At 35.7% G+C, this 19,295-nt stretch overlaps 1 protein-coding gene across 1 annotated transcript in view; it reads left to right on the forward strand.

Annotated features, from left to right (window-relative positions):
* The window catches only part of PTPRQ (protein tyrosine phosphatase receptor type Q), a 93,810-nt gene that overhangs the window by 43,597 nt on the left and 30,918 nt on the right, over nucleotides 1–19,295 (forward strand). The window contains exons 26-30 of the mRNA XM_072330381.1: nucleotides 5,906–6,238; nucleotides 12,234–12,355; nucleotides 15,976–16,162; nucleotides 17,881–18,125; nucleotides 18,986–19,052. Of these exons, the coding sequence (XP_072186482.1) occupies nucleotides 5,906–6,238; nucleotides 12,234–12,355; nucleotides 15,976–16,162; nucleotides 17,881–18,125; nucleotides 18,986–19,052 (954 nt within the window). The remainder of the gene's footprint in view (nucleotides 1–5,905; nucleotides 6,239–12,233; nucleotides 12,356–15,975; nucleotides 16,163–17,880; nucleotides 18,126–18,985; nucleotides 19,053–19,295) is intronic.

Consider the following 19,295-nt stretch of genomic DNA (forward strand, 5'->3'; position numbering starts at 1 on the left):
CTTAGGTCTTCTAGTGTGGAGCTGGCAAATTATCATCATCCATTATTCCTTGGACATAAAACAAGTTTAATCTCTGAACAAGTGAACCTTTAAGGATTTCTGGTTTTGTACTTCCAAAATGAAGTTGCCTACTGGAAAATATAGACAGTTTCATCTAGGCCTGTGAAACACACAGAATGGGCTTAAAACATTCTACATCTCCAAAAAAATGGTCTGTTTCCTCCACCATATGCCTTCCTGTAGTACATGGCATCTCATGTACTACAATCCTGCAAGTTGGAATAACGTGTATTTCTTCATTGCCTTGGGAAGAGAACTACGTATGGCTGTAATGCACTAGCAGGATCCTTTAAATGAAAGAATATCATGACCAAGAATTTTTCAGGTTTTTTTCCATGACTGCTTTTTTTTTTTTTTTTTTTTCCAACAGACTTCTATTTTCTTAATGTAGTCTAAATCTTTATTTAGATTTTCTAATTAGTTGGTATGTCCAAATATAAGTTGGTGGCTTTGATATTGATGGTAAATCTTCACTAGACAAATGCAGAGATCAGATGGTAGCTACCCATTGATGTTATTTTTGTAAGCAGGTAGATAAAAATAGAGGTATCATATAGTGTAGGATGATTTTTTTGTTTGTTTTTAATAAGGAATAGGCCAACTCTGAACATAAAAGAAATGATGGTAAGAGTTTGTCAATAAGTTGAGCATTCTTGACTGAATTTAAGACTAAGGTATGCTGAGAGTTGTTGTTAATTTTCTAAGCTTTGTTTAAGGTGTGTATTTCTCCTTGTATACATAGGATTTGATTTTTCAGTCCTAATATCCTACAGCTAGGTACCGAATTTTCTAATGTTGGAGACCTAAATCAAGGATGCATTTTTAAGACGTTCTCAACTGTGCAGTATCCTTTAGAGCATGTCTGACAGAATCAGTCCCGAGTCATGGGAAAAACAGTCTACAGGTTGGGATTTTTTTTTTTCACTTTTAAGTTAGTGAAATCATCTGGGACCTATTTATGATGTTCTTCTTTGTACCAAGCAAGACCTTATATTGCATTGAGTCCCACTGAAGTTAGCAGTCCATGCTAGAGTAGTATTTAGTATCACCAGGGATATCAGCTTAACTCAGGAAACTCCTTTGGGTAATAAAACTTTCAAAACTTAATGGAGATAATCAATACAGAATATTCATTTTCTTTGCCAATACCTCAATTTTTTGAAGACCATTTTGTTGAGTGCCCACTGCTATCTGTTCTACTTTGTTCTTTGCTTTCCTCCTCTTGATGCTCTTAATACCACCCAACAGACTTCTAGGCTACCGCTGTTCTTTTAATCCAAACTCCAGCTACAAGCAGCTGTTCTGTAGGCAGACATTTTTTTATTAACTTTGTTAGGAACTATGCCATATCAGATTACTGTCTTCTGTTCCCTGGCCCATGCAGCTGTAGTCGTACTTTTCCACAGAAGTCTTTACAGAAAGCTGTAACTTTTCTCTTTTCTCAGTAGATCTTTTTGTAATTGTGTCCTTTGCTGCCCTTGGTTATCTTTGGATTGCAAATAAGATTTTTCCTGCAAAATATTTCTGAGGTTTTAAACCAGTTCCACTGACACATTTCGGCTTGATCTGAGTCTTTGTACAGTCAGGTGCCTTTTCTGCAAGGAATTTCCTTTCATTTGATTTCTCAAATAAAATGTTAATCTCAGAGCAGTCCACCAGCTTTGGAAGAACTGATTAGCATTGCAGCCAGACGAGAATAGGGAACTGGGGCCAAGATCTGTGAAAGTCACTTCTATTTAGGTGCTTAACTTCCTGTCAACTTCAGTAGGAGTTCAGGCACGTAAATAGGTTTTAGGAGCTTAAGATCCTATGTGGATCTGGCTTCAGGCACTTTTCCTTGGAGTTTGGCCATCATGGGAACAATGGTAGATGAACCTGAAAATACCTCATTACTTCTCCAGTCCAGAAACTGACTTACCAGCATTTCATGGCTAGCCACTCTGCCAGCATCCCGACTGGCTTTCAGAAGCTGAAGTAAAAAAGATTAAATTGAAAACTATGGAGTACATTGCATCAAAGTTTTCAGGCTTTAGTTACTCCCAAAGCTAGATGAATTACAGCAAATGCAGCATAGCTGAATAGGGAGAGACTGCAGAGTATAGAATGACGAACTTAAAGGGCACTGCCCATGATTTGTGAAAAAATTTAAATATGTGATTAGTACTAGAATTCCAATAAGCTGATCAGGGCTCAGTCCTAGACAGTGTCCTAGATCACCCCGAGCACACTCTTTTTCTATATTTTTTTTTTCTTCAAATAAATCCTTCTGGAATTCAGGAAGAGTAATAAACTGCCTTGTAAGCTTGTATTTAAGCAGGAGTATATAAGAGCAGACAGATAAGTCTTTGATATAGTTCCAATTTAGTCTAAAAGAATAATTCACAAAGATGTAATTTTTGGCTTTAGTTGCTTTTAGCGTGAACAGTGATCACTTCATCATAGTTGAGTCATGTTTGGAAAATTTAAACAAGCTGCGTGATTACTCTAGGAAGCATGGAATGGTTTGTTCAAATCAGTACCATCTGTGGAGAGAAAAAGTTGGGGGAATTTTAGTCATTCTTGAGGAATGGAAATCTGATTCTCCATGCTGGAGTAATTGTAATCCTCTTTGTATCTGTAACCCAATAGCATAATTGTCTTGAAATTGTGTCATTGAACACAGTCATCAAGTGCAGGAGTGCCACTGGGTGTCACTGCTCCTTACTACAGTGCATTGCGCCCCTGCAATGGATTCTGGGGTCACATCATGGTTTTTCATTCTAATGACAGATTATGTTTATAATTGATGTTTACATAGAAGAAATGACATAAGATTAACTAAATTTTAAACTGAGTAATTTTAAGGCTCTGATTCTGTTTTAAAAATCTATCTAGGCACTGGCACAAAAAACTTTCTTGTGTCTTCCTCCAAGTGACCATTTGTTTTTGTAGATTAAAAATATTTTGCACATGTAGGTCTTAGAAAACTGGGGAAAAAAAAATAACAATGACATAAAACAGAAATAAATGCTTTTTGTACAAAAGAAGTCTTTGTCAAATGTCTGTTGCCTTTATTCAAGCAGTTTATATTTCAAAATGGTATTTTTTATGTACTCACTGGGTATTTTTCCTTAAACAATTTATATTTCTTTCAAAGTGTCAGGCATCTCTTCTGTCTTTCCTACAGAACTGAGAGCTCTCAAGTTGAAACTAGGGGACGAGGTCCTCTTCTTGAATAGGAAAGCCCACCATGTGGCTACAACACGGGCAGTACTCTGCCAGCGATCGCCTCTTTAACCTGCAGTTGTCCCACCTGTAGCTCTACCAGCTGTGCAGTTGGAATGAATATATATTTCCACCTTCCTTTTGGCACTCAGCAATCAGCTGGTTACTGTCAACATTAACTTGTTTCTATATTTTTCCGTTATTATATTCAGACAGGTTCTTGTGGTTCTGCTTTTCTGTCAGGAACCTTGATTATGGTAAGATGTGTGGATAAAGGATGCTTTTTAAGGACGGCTTTCCTTAAAATCTTGTGATTAGGAAGCGTGAAAATGTATTGAGTCATTTTTCCTATGCTCATGCAGAAAGCTTTAAGCTTTATGCAAGATAGTTTATTGGTATTTAATCCAGTCTATCGTTTAAGTGGGAGTGGAGAGCAATAATCAGTTTTCAGCTGTTGGATGTCTGTGATGGTAGACTAAGGGTTATTAGGGTCAATTGTTTCAATCTCTGTTGATCAACTTTAAATTTTTATTCCAAGCCATCCGATGTTGTGTGTTCCCATCACAGCAGAAGCTCTTAGTCACGTGTCTGGCATAGTGAGGTCACATTCCTTATCAAAAAAAAGTAATCCTCCTCTTAATGAGGAGGATGGGATTTCCTTAAATTACCTTAATTTTTATCTGATCTGAAGTCTTTGGAACTGCTGACTCTTAACTTTTAAAGTCCTGGAATGTACAGCATCAAGTGTTAGAAAGACTTTATTTTAATTCCAGTACAGGGTGCGGCTTGGTGACAACGTTTATTTCACTTAAATGATTTTATCCATTTTATCTCAAATTTTGTCATCATCATAATTTAGTGTGTAAGAATAATATTCTTTGCAGTTCCTTAACAGATTGCAACAGCCTACATCCTAATTAAAATCAGGATTTTTAAAAGATACAAAATTTTCATAATAATCACTGAATGTTCCTCCACCTCTCTTCTCCAGTTGCTAATGGATAAAATATTCCTTTACTTGTATTTTCCTAATTGTGAAAATGGGTGGGTTTTTTTGTCCAAGGTTAACAAATCGAGTATTGCCTCTCTAAAACTGATGAAGCAAGGCAGTTTCAACCTGATTTGCTTTAATTTATCATTTCCAGTACTTGGCTTTTCTTCACTGTAATAGTAACAGCAAATCAACGTTGGTTTTGGTATTTTGCAATAAAGTGATGGAAGTTAGCTCTGCTAAACAATTTTATTATTTATTTATTTAATTCAGTTAGCTTTTGGTCTGTGTTTCGTTAGTGAGCATCAGCTTGGGAGTATGTGGGGCTACTGTATACTGTGGCAGAGGAAGTCCCTGTGACTTCTGTGTCTGACCTCTGTCCTGCAGGCTTCGTCTTCTTTGGGCTCATATGAAGGGACTTGAATTTCTCAACCTTTCTGTTGTTCAAGCTTGTTTTGATTGTGAATCTGCATCTCTTTCTTGTTAAATATTCACATTTAGCGGAGAGGCTTCAGCTTGTTGTGTTATGATGATGTTTTTTGCACAAATTGTGGCAGGTGAACACCGAGATCAGACATACCCAAAAGGCTAAAAAGAAATATTGAAGGTTTCCTCTTTCTTCAGCAGTAATATTGGCCTGGAATCCTTTTATTCTTTATGTAAGCCTTTGGGCTTCTTCAGTTTCAGTGTGGGATACATCACATCACTGGTTTTATTTTACCAACAATACTTCTTTCCTCAGAAAGTCCAAGACACTCTTTAAAGCTAAGTGCACTAAATGATTTCTGAGCTGATTTCTCTGCACAGTTTTTTGTTTGTTTGTTTTGGTTGTGTTTTTGTTTTTTTTTTTTCCCGAGAGTATTAGTATTATCTTACAGAGGTTCTTAGAGATAATATTAGCTTACTGTATGACTATTTGATATAGCACAAAACCATATGTTGCATCCAATCTGCAAGAGCTGAGAGTACACTGTTGGCTTAATATAGATATGGGTAGATATGTGTTTATGTGCACGTGTATGTACACTGATATAAATCTGTGTGTTTATCTATGCATATATACATATATAAGTAACAAAGTAGGAAACTTCATGAAAAGTTTCCTTTTTCTAAATAATATTATTCATGTGCTACTGCTTTTGGGTTTGTTTGTTTAATTTGTTTGCTGAGCAGCTTGTAAAACAGCTGTATTATGCAAAGATACAGAAACACACTGTGTGTATTGATACCATTCAGAAGGTGAGACAAGAGAAGGAGACAAGTATTTCTAAGTGAGAGGTGAGGAATCTCAGTCAGCAACAGCAGTAAGAGATGCTATGGATAGGCCAAAAATAACTGCTTGATACTCTCTCCCTGAGTTGAGACATAGCCCCAAATGTAGCAACAGCAATGTCACACCTCTCAAAGCTTGCCTTGCATGCCACACCTAAAAGTATTTTTCTGTATTTCAAAACTATAGTAAATGTATGCCACCTATATATATTTGCTGTAATTTAAACCAATACATTTATTCCTTATTAACTCTATGAAACTGAATCCTGTAGTTCAGACATGCTTAATAAATTATTTTTTAAACACCAGATAAAATGGTTATAGCTGCAATCACTTTTCATTCAATTGAAGATCTATTACAAGAGTTTTTATTTGTAGTTCCCAGTGCTCCCAGGGATATTGTTTTTTCCAACGTGCAATCAACAAGTGTGACTTTGAATTGGAGGTCACCGAAATTGGTCCCTGGCTACTTTCAAAACTACAGGATTACCACACAGCTACAGTCTATCCACTGCAGTAACTGGGAAACTAAGGAATGTATTGAAGATGAGATTCATCAATATTTATATGACAAAGCAGTCAATGCCCAGATAGAAGAGACGGTGTATGGACTAAAAAAATACAGATGGTACAGATTTGCAGTTGCTGCCAGTACAAATGCTGGATATGGAAGTTCTTCTCCTTGGATTTCTACACAAACACTTCCTGGCTGTAAGTAAGGATGTTTGTTATATGTTATATTGCTATAACAAAGGGTTGGTCACCTAAATAAGTAATAACATGTAGTAGATGATATTGCTTGACACCTGTGTTGCTAGTGAATATAATAAGGATTAATTGTGATTCTTCAAGTTCAAAATATCATCATATAAATCATTTTGTAGGTTTGCTTACGTTACATTACTTTAGTTTTTACTGTCCTTTGGTTGTCCTACTTTCTTATTTGCTCAAGAGAAATTTCATTCTTCAGCCCAACTCTGTATCTAGAATTGGTACATCTGAGTTTCATCTAATTTGGGTTGATATGTTGTGTTCAGTTCATCTTCATATGCAAGGCATGTCAATGAAAAGTAGTCTTTTTATTCTTTGACTAAAAGCCTGTTCGTTCATATGAACACTTTTCAAATATTCTGCTATGCATTCCTTTCAGTAGAATGTAAACAGTATTTTCAAAGGAATTATGATTTCTTTTCAATAATATTATCTACATTAAGTTGCAGAGAAGAGTAGCCATGTATTGTCTACAAGGCCATCATGACATATGTTAGGACTGCCACACCTCTGCTGAAGATTTCATTTAGCTGTCAAATATGATGTCTGAAAAAAGAGGAATGTAACATAAATTATGTAGGTAGTTGATATGGGGACATATAACCTTTACCACCAGACTGCAGGCAGCCTAAGTCAGAGCACATTTGAGATCTGGCCTTTGGTCTGTATGGAGCAAAAGAGAATCACCATGAGCAGCCTGTCTAAATCACAGCTCCTTCACTCCATTTCACAGTAATCTTAATAGACCAAGGACTTAAATAGAATCATAGAATCACAAGGTTGGAAAGGACCTACAAGATCATCTAGTCCAACCGTCCTCCCTTTACCATACCTACAGGAAACTACTAAACCATATCTCCTAGCTCCCTATCCAGACGCTTCTTGAACACTGCCAGGGATGGCGACTCCACCACCTCCCTGGGCAGCCATTCCAGTGCCTGACCACTCTCTGAGAGAAAAAGTTCCTTCTTATGTCCAGTCTAAACCTCATCTGATACAATTTGTGGTCATTTCCTCAGGTCCTGTTTGTTGCCTGGGAGAAGAGGCCATGTCTCTCCTTGTCACAACCTCCCTTCAGGAAGCTGTAGAGTGCAATGAGGTCTCCCCTGAGCCTCCTCTTCTCCAGGCTAAACAATCCCAGCCCCCTGAGCCACTCCTCATAAGACTTGTGCTCCAGACCCCTCACAAGTTTCGTTGCCCTTCCCTGGACATGTTTGAGGGCCTCAGTGTCTTTCTTTTAGTGAGGAACCCAAAACTGAACACAGTACTCGAGATGCAGCCTCACCAGAGTTGAGTACAGAGGGATAATTAGCTCTCTGCTCCTGTTGGTCACACTATTTCTTATACAGGCCAGGATGCTGTTGGCCTTCTTGGCCACACAGCTTCTTGGTTAGCTGTGTAAAAGGATCATTCAGTGGTCCACATACATACTTTGCTCCATTCATGTTTATAAAATCATGTGATGTGAATTCAGGAGGCTTTTGTACTAGTCTTATAGTATCTGTGCACTGTGTGCAGTAATATATCCATCTGTCCATAAATATGTTACAGTTTTCCTGCAAGGTAAGGAAATGTTGTAATCTTCATTTGCAGATGAGAAACTACAATGGAAAAATTCTAAGCTCAAAAGTGCAAAGAGATTTAGGCACCATGATAGCAAACTTCACAACTCATTTTTTTCATGTAAAAGCACAGAAGCTGTCCTCTGGACTAAAAAGTACTGGAATCAGCTACAGAGTCATTCTCATGAGCACTTTTTTTGTCCAGTTCTTGTGCAGATGCTATGCTTGTAAATTAATACAATATTTTAAATGAAAGGAAAATGAAATAAACAGATATGACCCCAGGCAGAGCAGAAAATAGCTAGCAGAAGTTGTACAACTTGTGTGCCAGCAACCAGAAGCTCTGGGATATTTCTTTATATTGCATACATCTCAGCTGCTGGGATATGCAAATACCTTGATAAAATGTTGCTGAGTTTAGGGAAATAAGATATTTAAACTGAACAGAGAGGCAGATAACCAAAACACATATCATCACATCAAGTATCATCTTTAAGATTTCCTCTCTAGACGGTATTAGTGTGGTTTAAGAAAGAAATAGTTTCCTATCACTCCTACTGAGGAGACAGAAGTTAAAGCAGAAAAGCTTCAGTGGAGTGCGCAACACCTTCCCATGCTCCATGTCTTTAGTAAGGGTACAGGGCAGCAACAAATTTCCTGTGAACTAAGATGATGTAGAGTGATCAGCTGCCTACAAAACACACTGCCCCAGAATAAAAAAGCACAGGCAGGATTCCAGATATTGTGGCTGGATGCTGTCCTTTATCCTGGGGGCAATGGCAATCAGCTGAAGATGAAAATGAGTAACAAGATATGTCACAGCTGGATGGCCAGCTGACAGCTTCAGGAGCACCAAGAACCTCCCTGAGCAGTGTTTGTGCTTTGGCAAAGGCAAGTTTCCAGCTACCTGACCTGATACATCCAACAGACCAGTCTGTAAAAATACTGTTAAATACAGACTATTGTTAATGATTGTTCTTTTGCAAAGTTTACTTCCTGTAGTGGAGAAAAGAAATTTGGGGGTGCTCCAGGAGGTCCTTCAGAGTGCATACACTGAACAGGTGCGGTTTCCCCTCCTCTCTCCAATGTGGACTGAGCCAAGCACCCTCTGGATTAGCCTGCTGGTACCCAGCCAATATACATGGTATTCTAGGGCTTGAGGGTGCTTAGATGCTAAGTAAAATAGCCTGAGTACTCAGCCCATAAAATAATGAGAGTTGACTGTTCAGGTTTGAAGGCAGAAGTTAGCCACTCTGAAGTTTTTGTTTCTCTCAAGCCTATATTATTATGCTCATATTCAGAAAATTGCAGCATTTAAGCAAAAAAAAAGAAAAAATGTTAGACTTAATTTCAAGGACATAAAGAGATGAAACCTCATCAACAACAACAAAACATACATAACAGAAGCCCTAGATAATCTTTACATTTTCAAGTGCTGCATGTTACACTTGTAATACTACAGTAACAAAAGCTAATAATTCTGAATATCCATTGACTAAGATCAGGATCTCTTATATTTATTTATTTCAGTTGCTCATTATGAAGCTAACATTAAGGCTGAAGGAATTGCGTGGAGATGTTCTGTACTGAAATAAGTTGCAGTTCTACTCTGAGGAAAATGCTACAGGTTATGCAGTAAGGTCCACTTCTGAGAACCAGATAAACTATTCAAACTTCTGCCTTGCAGATTATTCTCACAGGAATTGTCCTACTGTCTCATACAGTATTTTGATAGTACTGTAATAGCTTAATGTGAGCCAAATTTACCTTGACAAAAAATGAAATATTTTCAGCATAGATTTATGCAGTTACCAGTACAGAAGATCACAGTGCTGTGTCACAGTAAGGGAAAGGGCAACAAATATTTTCCACAGTTGAGGAAATTTTGTTCCCTCACACCTGCACTTAGCCGGAGCTTCACCTTTGCATTTATAAAGTGAACAAGACTGGCCAAATTCATTCCTTCTAAGGGAAAGATCACTCCGAAGGATCAGCATTAGCTGGAAAATGAATGGCAGTGAAATCATTGAGCTGATTCTGGATCTCATAGTGCAATGCTTTTTGGTAAACTGCCAGGTCTCCTAATGCCAGGATGTACTGAGATACAAAGGAAAAACCCAGATGTTAGAGTGTCCCATGAAGGATAAGAAAAAGATGCATGGAGCAGAAAGTTATGCTTCTCGTTTCAGCACCTTCTTTCCCAATTCCTGCAATTCAATTGCATTAAGTATATAAGTATGTACTTAAGGAAATTTTTATGTATGGTGAGAAGGTTTTGTTGTATATGTCTTTTGTTGTATACAAGCAGATTTTGCCTCAGAGAACTTGGTTTTCTATGGTCCTTTAATTCTCTCTGAACGAAATATTGGAGAGTAAGCATGGCCTAGTATAAGATATAATTGTTTTAATATAGGTAACCTAGGTAATTGTAAAATGAAATAACTGAATGTCACACTTAAATTTTGGAGGGAAAAAGAGAAAGAACTGGGCTTAGCCAAACTGGCAAGCATGAATTTCTGTTAGGAGACTGAATGATACCTTCTTATTTCTGAGGATTATCCTAAATGATGGGCTATCCAGACTTATCTTCAAGCTAACACACTTAACTGCTGCCTTAGCATCAGGACACAGATGGATGGGAAAGATGACCCTGACCTCCATAAGACTCACATTCCTCTGCAAGGATAGAAGCATGATAATCAGGAAATGATGGTTATTAGTTACAGAAAATGCATTATTGTGAAAAGCAGGAGAAAAGTGCTTGTGAGAGGAAGTGATTGGATTATAGGGGAATGAGAGAATAAGACTAGGTCATTTCTACTGAGTAAATTGCTGTGATTTATAAGAGAAAGGGTATAGTGATATCATGGCCTTGTATTGACTAGATTAATTTCACAAACAAACCTAAATCAGACTATGGCAGTTACCCACTGAAGTCAACTGTTTTTAAAAAAGATTTTTTTAATGAGACATGAGAAATTTTAGACATATTTCATTTTCTAGTTCCCTTTTTTATTTCAGAAAACATTCCCTGATCTTGGTATATTTCAGTTGGTGTCTGATATTGGACTTTTCACAATGAAAGTAAACTGGGTATTAAAATTTTAATGTATTTTGGATAAATATCTTAGATACAATATACTCAAATAGAGTTTTCTTAGAAAGATCTAAAAAGTGTATCAAATAGGACCTGCATATGGAAATAAAACAATAACTTCAGATTGGATCATTTGTAGATTAGGTTAAGCTTAAAATTATCTCTACGATCATTTTCTAATGTACAAAATAATAATAATAATGCTTCATTAATGTTGTAAAAGAGTAATGGAAAACTGCCTTTGGAAGCTTGGTTAGTTTGGAAGGAAACCAAGACTGGGGAAGCTGTATATACCGTTATATAATATTTTCAAGAAATTGCCCTATAGTTAATGTAGAACCACTGCTATACAAGCTGAAAGTCACTGTCTGAACATGAAAAATAAGACTAACTTGCTCAAATTTGAGTTTGTAGGGGAAAATACCTGCTCTTCTCTTTCAAAGTTCATTCAGTTAGTCTTCATTCTGTTGTTCCACCCTACTCGCTATTTTTGAGGACTACTTCAGTGGCTGAATTTGATCCTCCCTGTAAAGTATATTGCATTCCAGCACACAAGTCTAAACCCTATATATCCAATATCTTGAACTCTTCACAGCACCTCCTCAGCTTCCTATTTGAAAAAAAGGAAATTGTAAGAAACTCTAGTTCTTAGTGTGATTCTTCTTACTTGCTTACAGCTATTATTACTTTTCAGTCTGTGTTTTCTAGAGGTCCTTAATATGTTAAGAGTAAATGAAAATGAAATCTAGAAAACTTCTATTTTTCTGTAAAACATTACGTGTACTGGTACTGTCCAACATTATTGGAATCTTTTGCAGAAGACTTTGTGGTTCTGTAATTTCTAATTGCATGATTAGTTTGACATCAGCTCTCTCTCATATATTAACCATGCCTATTTGTGTAAAGAGCTATATATATATTTTGCCTGTGTCCTACAAAACACTTATAATTAACCTGTAATAAATTAATAAATGTGTAAACAATGGTTATAATTTCTATTTATGAAGAAGTTCTAGATATTTAATTCTCTATAAATACTGTGGTACTTGCAACAAGAGCTGTGTTTCTAAATCCCAGTGTAAGCTTTATCAAATGAGAATGAAATGTGTTACCATTATTTAAGTGCTTTAAGTGCTATATAATAACAAACGTGTGAAAATATTATTTTCAAACTGGAAAATAATCTCTGCTCTCTGTTTAACACAGTTAAAATTGATTGGATATTTGTTGTGCACTTCTTTAACTGTGACTCACATGCTTTTTTTTTTTTCTTTAGCTCCAGATGGTCCTCCAGAAAATGTGACAGTGTTAGCTACATCTCCTCACAGTATCAATATCAGCTGGAGTGAACCTGTTGTCATTACTGGCCCAACGCGCTATCTCATAGACATTACCTCAGTAAGACAACTCTGTTTTATTTTCAATAGTAATACAGATGTTTCATAATGTAAGAACTCGTATAGATGTTTTTAATAGAAGTTCAAAAACACACAAATTGGAATGAAAAATAGTATATCTGAAGTGTCCATTTTCACATAAATTCCACATACAGTTTAATTGCACATTCATACATTTCTTACTGGGAAATAGACTTATTAGTTTGTATGAAGGAATGTGTGCTAAAAAGAAGTCTTGCAGAAAAAGTTTAGCAATAAATGTGTACAGCAAAGCAGTAGCTGAGCTTTGCAGCTGTGTGCTTTCTTCAAACAATAATGATGCTGTTTACAAGTAAAAATGATAATGGCTTTTTTCTCTCTAAAGTAAAACATCTTTGTCATAATCTTACAAAAGAGTAGAGAGCTTAGCAAGAGAATGTGATTTGTACAAAGTTACTCAGTGCATCAGAGGGCAAATTTTAAAGCCAAACTAGATTTTCCACTCATCGGATTAGCTGTATTTTGGTAGCACGGTAATAACACTTCTTTCTTCTTGATCTTTATAAGCAAAAAAAAAAAAAAAAAAAAAAAGACACAACCCAAAAAACCTGACATGAGAGAAAATCTCTAGTGACCGTTCTCTTTTCATCCTGTACTACATTTAAAACAACCATTAATAAACCTCATTTCCTGCCCTGTGGCAAGGTATGGAACTTTATAAGTTTGTGCATATGAGAAGTTTTAAGTAGGATATAGGATCCCTGATAGTTCTGAAATGATAGAGATAAGGCTATCAGTGTAAATGGAAGCAGTTCACTAGACTTCATCTAGGAAAACTTGCTGCTGGCAAGTTTAAAAATTCTGCATAAGCCTCCTGGGTAGTGGGGGAAAAAAGAAGAAAGAATATTTCAAACAATTTAAGACTGTAAAGTTATTTCAGTTTCCTGGGGTAAGAGTAACATCCATATATTTTTAGGTTTTTTTCCATTCAAGTCCTAAGGATTGTAGATATGCTAAAATATTAATGAAGTGATTTTTGTGCAATTAAAATTTCTAAAAGGATCAGTAGAAAATAACAAATATTTTTATACACCTCAGTGAAGTTACATTACAGAGTAATGTGTGCTGTAAATTCATTCTACATTGTTTACAGTGCAGTCTGTTCAGTTCTGAACACACTTAACCTCAGCAGTAGGAGGAAGGACAGGCAGACAGACAGGAGAATAGCTAACAGGGAAGGCACAGAGCCTTGGCCTGCTGGGGAGGTCACAATTAATTACATTACAATCTGTATTCCTCTTTTACTGAAGTTAAAGATTTTTTCCTGGTGAAAATTTCCTGACACTTTTTGACTAAATATGATTATAGTGGATCAATAGAAAGACTTCTGTTCATGGTTTTAATAAAACATTCAAATTCAATTTTGAAAGCTTGATGTTGTGTGCACATTATTCAATCAATTGATATTTAAACAGTTCCTCCTTGATCCAATAATCCTACATTGTAAACAGGGTGTCATCAGATTCTGTACTATGAACATGATACCAATATGAGAACAATGTAAGATGCAGCAAGTTTCTTATTAAGATAAACTATGCCTCTACCAGAATTCATAATAAACTTAAAAACAGGTTTTGATATGTTCAATTTTGTGGACTTTTTGTGTTTGCTCTTATGAAGTCTTATTTTTTTCCAAATACATTTCAAGTATCTACCTTTCTATTTAGAGGTTTCTTGTTATCATATTGATTTTTTAACAATCAGTAATGACAGGTGTCAGTTCCGTAGATAGCTTTCTTAATAGACAAGTTTATTCCTTCCCAAAGGCCAGCATAACTGTCACAATCTTTTTGTGATGAACATCTGAGTAAATATTTTATTGTCCCTGTGCAATTTTTTTGGTGAAAACTCGGAACTCTACAAATATTCTGTATGTACAGACTGCTCATTATAGTTATCAATTGAGTATCTATTTATAAAATAGATTTATAAAAGTTGGCTCACAGAGTAGAATAGTTTTATATTTCTGCTCCATCACCTTTACTCCTAAAAGTTGGTAGTTAGAATTCATTAGTAAATACATTCTGATAGTTTTCAAATTACTAGGATGTTTCTTGAACTTACTTAGATCAGAAAACTGATCTATGTATATTTTATCAATGTCATATTTTAATTTGTCATGCTGCCTATTGTAATTAGAATTTGTCATGAATAATATGTTATTGAAAACAAGTAAGGAAGATAAAACCAAACCATACAACTTTTGGAAGACTATAAATATAATGATATAGTGTTGTGATTGTATTTTATCTTTTGTGTAAATATTTATATGCAAGATTTTTGATAGTCAGATAGGAAAAAGTATTTCAACTCTTGATGGCCATCCCAGGAAATGAATGTCTGCTTAGTCCATCAAAAAGTTTAGTTCACGTTAATTCTCAGTGGGGATAGATGAGTATCTGTCAAATAAAAGGTATGATAGAACTGTTCTAATGTTTTAGCAGCTGTGTTTAATACAGATTACATCCAGAGGGAAAACTACTGTACAGCTACCTAATCCTCTTTTCAAAAAACGTACTGAAGAAACAGTAATGAAAACATAATTAACTGAAGCAGCAGGAATAGACATATGCTAGAAAAGCCCCCATTTTTCCTTTTTCTCTTTTTTTTTCAGCTAAGATTAGAAGTGATTTGTTGGATATAAAGCCAATAGATTTATAGATTTTGTAGATAATTTTTCTGCAGAGCTGCAGATTACTTGAGACTTTCAGATCTTGAGAAGTAACCTGGTCCATATTGTAGCTCTAACACAGGAATAAGAGTACCTGGAATCCTCCTTGCAGGTGATTCATTATCCCACTCTTAAAAGCGAGGAAACTCCTCAGCAAACTCCTATAGATTGTTCCAATTTTTCACTAACCTTACAGTCTCAGTTTTATATACATATATATATTTAAGTAAATTGTTGCAATATTCTGTAATATTTAATCCTGATCATTTTATAGTGCAAAGGTAATTTCTGATTGGATTTTCAATGTATTATCTTTAGTAACATCCTTTTTATATTTTTCAGTTACTATTGTTCTCTGCTATTCACTCTTTTCTAGATTAAATTCCAACTATTTCTACTTTCCAGTTCTGCTAGTAATAGAATCACCCCCTTTTCACTATCTTAGAAATAATTTTGCTATTCTATTTTGCTATTAAATATCTCAGGAGGAATTTCTCTCTCTGTGATTTTAACATTATTAATTACTACCAAATTTTCTTTTCTTTTTTCTTTTTTTTCTACTCCAAACCACTTTCAGCTGTGTAACTACTCATTTTCTACTACTCATCATTTCTTCTCCTATGACCTTATTTTCTGTAAATTGTGTTATGTTTGCTTTGTGGATGAAAGTACAAAGTCTCTTCCAATCAAACAGCCCATTTCCTAGTCACATACTACATAACATGCCAAGGAAGCAATAAGTGGGAAGGAAGTATGCTCCCTGTGCAACTTTTTAGCCTGCTTAGCTGAAGACTTCTTGTAATCTCTTCTATGTAAATGATCAGGAAAGGAGGAAGGTAAAAATAAATGTGTTTAAATTTCCTGTTGTTGATTGTTTGAAGTCTTGCTTTTTTACAATTTTTATTTTACAGGTAGATAATGAAAATTATAAAGCCCAGTTTCTGAGGACAAATGATGAGGCTAAAATCTTAGAAATTTCTGATTTAAAAGCATTTACAAGGTATTCTGTAGTAATCACTGCCTTTACGGGGGATGTTAATGCTGCAGCCATTGAAGGCAAAGCTAGTTCTCCAGTAATTGTCTCCACTTTTGAAGCAGGTTTGTATTTTTCTTTACTTTATATGAATTAATGTTTACATATTTTCCTTCATCTGATAAATGACAGTTTTAAACACATAAAATACACATTTGTTCTCACAATAATTTTTGCTTTAATATTTAGAAGATGTCAATTAGAAAGAAATTGATGGTGATAATAAATACTGAGATTTACCTTTAGGTGAAGTGATTTTTTGTATATGGCATCTGTATTTACCAGAGTACATAATTTGTATGTTCTGGATGGAAAGAGGTTGCTAGTGAAGGCCTACAAGGATCCATACTAGAGTCAGCTATTCCACACATTCAAAACAATTTGGAGAAGGAGGTGGATATTAAGGGAAAATTCCTGAACTATTGAATTATTCATAAAAAATAAAGTGGAGAGATGAGTGTGAAGAAACCACATGAGGAGTCATGACACCAACATTTACATTACAATAAGTAGACAGCACATGTTTAGGAAAATAAAGACTGATATTTGTGGCAAATATAAAATCCTAACTTAACATAGATGGTTTCTGATTGCACTATATCTGATGTCCTTGCTGGTATTGAGTTACTTCTGTGGAAAAATGAATGAAGATTAAATTAATTGGTAGCTGAGACTGTCTTGTGAGCTATCTTAATTTAGTAGCCCTTTCTTTCACGTCAGAGTGTGATACATTATAAGGTGCAGTGACCTTGCTGAAGAACAGTTACTTTTTCCATCATCTCATCTTGTTTGTACAGTCTAGTGTACAGTGGAGTATCTGACAAAGTTATATAGACTTACTGCAGAGGAGCCCAAGTTAGGATTTGTTGTTAAGGGTTAAAAAAAAAAACAACAACTGGAAGATTTAACAACTGTATCTAAATCCTTGGCTGGGGGAATGTGTTTACCTTCAGTTATTTGATTTCACTATTTAGAGGTCATACTACAGATTTGTCTGCTCAGGTAGAGCTGTAAATATTCAGCTGCTGGGAAAGAATGTTACAGCCATTTCATTCAGACAGGGACATAGGGAAAATGATTTATATTTCTGCTGTCTTGACAATGTACTACTGGAATAGAAGTTTGATAAATAACCGTCTTTGGCAAAAGGGCATGTCATGTTTGTGTAGTTGTTGGCTTCTGGTACATTTTTGGTCAAAAGCTGAAACACTTGCTTGACCTACAGTGATTCCCTTCTAGTGTCCAGGCATCTGATAATGAAAGGGTTTTTTGTTAGAGAGTCTGCTTTGATAAGCAGAGACTCTTACAAACATGCTAGCTTGCTTATGTGCCGAGAGGGAACAAGATGCTGACAGGGCTTTCAGGAAGGGCCACTCTAAACTAACACTTGCTTCTTGCTTGTCAGCACATGCAAGGATTTGTTTTCCTTTGTTTATTTCAAAGTACAATGATACCTTCAGGCTTTCTGAGTAGAAATTGGAACTTGTCTGAGTAGAAACTACTGAGGATTATCTAGCAATTATTTTTAATATTTGTAGCATTAAATGTTATCATCAAGAATAATATTTCACTACATATTTAACTTTTAATTATCTTTATAAATATTTACATATACAGTTAAAATGTTGATTTTTTTTTTATTATTATTTTTTACTGGAAACAGAAAATACCAATGAAATAATACAAATAAGCAAAAGTATTATTTATAATTTTTCAAGAAGCTTTACTCTAGTACTCAGAGTAGTGAACTGATTTAATTAGATGACTGAAATTTCTATTTCAGTACCTGAAGACCCACCTAACAACATAACATTTCAGAAGATACCTGATGAGGTAACTAAGTTCCAAGTGACATTTGTGCCACCATCTGAACCAAATGGGAATATTCAGGTGTATCAAGCTATGGTGTACAATGAAGATGATCCTGCTGCTATTCGGATCCACAACCTTAGTGTCATTGATAAAACAGATCAGTCAGTCACAGCCATGATAGAAGGACTGAAAGGAGGACATACGTATAATGTCAGTGTAAGTACTGATACTTTCTCTTTGGATTTTTCCCCTGGTGTGACTGAGAAATTAAAGAACACAGAGCTAAGTGAAATACAAGATTTTAGTACAGAATGTATAGGGGTGTGAGGAGTGTGAAATCAGAGGGAAGAGAGAATTAATGAGGAGTGGAGAGAGAGGCAGCAGGAAACATGACTAATGATAGTTTTGCTCAGGAGCTCATAGATTCATGTCCTAGTGAAGCATGAAACAAGACTAAATTTCACTCTTACTTACATTGCTAGTTTAGCTCAGATGAAAAGTCCTCTTCTGCGAGGGGAGCTTACAAGGAGTATGCACTGTAAGCATAGTAGAATCATAGAATGGTTTAGATTGGAAAAGACCTTAAAGATCACCCAGTTCCAACCCCTCTGCCGTGGTCAGGATAGCACCCATCACATCAAGCTGCCCAGGGCCCCATCCAACATGACCTTGGATGCCAACAAGGATAGGGCATCCACAGCTTCTCTGGATAACCTTTTTCAGTGCCTCACCACCTTCACAGGAATTGCCTTCTGATACAAATCTAAATTTGCTCTTTTAGCTTAAAGTCATTATCCTTTGTCCTGTGACTAAACTCCCTATATGAAGGAGTTCAATCATATTGAGTAGTATGTGAGAGGCAGTGACGTAACTGTTTAAGTGGGTTTGTTTTTCTCCTTCTGTGAGAACTACATTACAAATGACAAAGGCTTACTGTACTCATGATTGTAAAGAAATAAGAAGTTCTAGCAAAGTGTGAATGACATAAAGGAAGTGTTTCAGCATTCATCATTGCTTCAGATAGATACAGATTTGAAGCTAGTGCAAATACTCATTAAAACATTTCTCTTTCTAAGGTGTATGCAATTAATGGTGCTGGTGCGGGGCCAAAAATTCAGTTGAAAATAACCATGGATATCAAAGGTACATCTCATAAATTGTCCTTTATCTTAGATCTCTATAAATACTTCAGATATTGCTGTTATACCTGTGACTACACAGCTGTGTGCCTTCAGCTGTTTCTAGAGGCATCATGAAGTAGGAACAGGAACACATAGCTGATCGGCTTGAATTGTGTTGCTCAGTTTTGTGTTTATCACAGATCATATGCTAAACCACATGCAGTCTCAGTGAAATTGAGACTTGTTTTGAGACATTGTCATCCAT

This window comes from Excalfactoria chinensis, chromosome 1, assembly GCF_039878825.1.
Source record: "Excalfactoria chinensis isolate bCotChi1 chromosome 1, bCotChi1.hap2, whole genome shotgun sequence".
NCBI lineage: Eukaryota > Metazoa > Chordata > Aves > Galliformes > Phasianidae > Excalfactoria > Excalfactoria chinensis.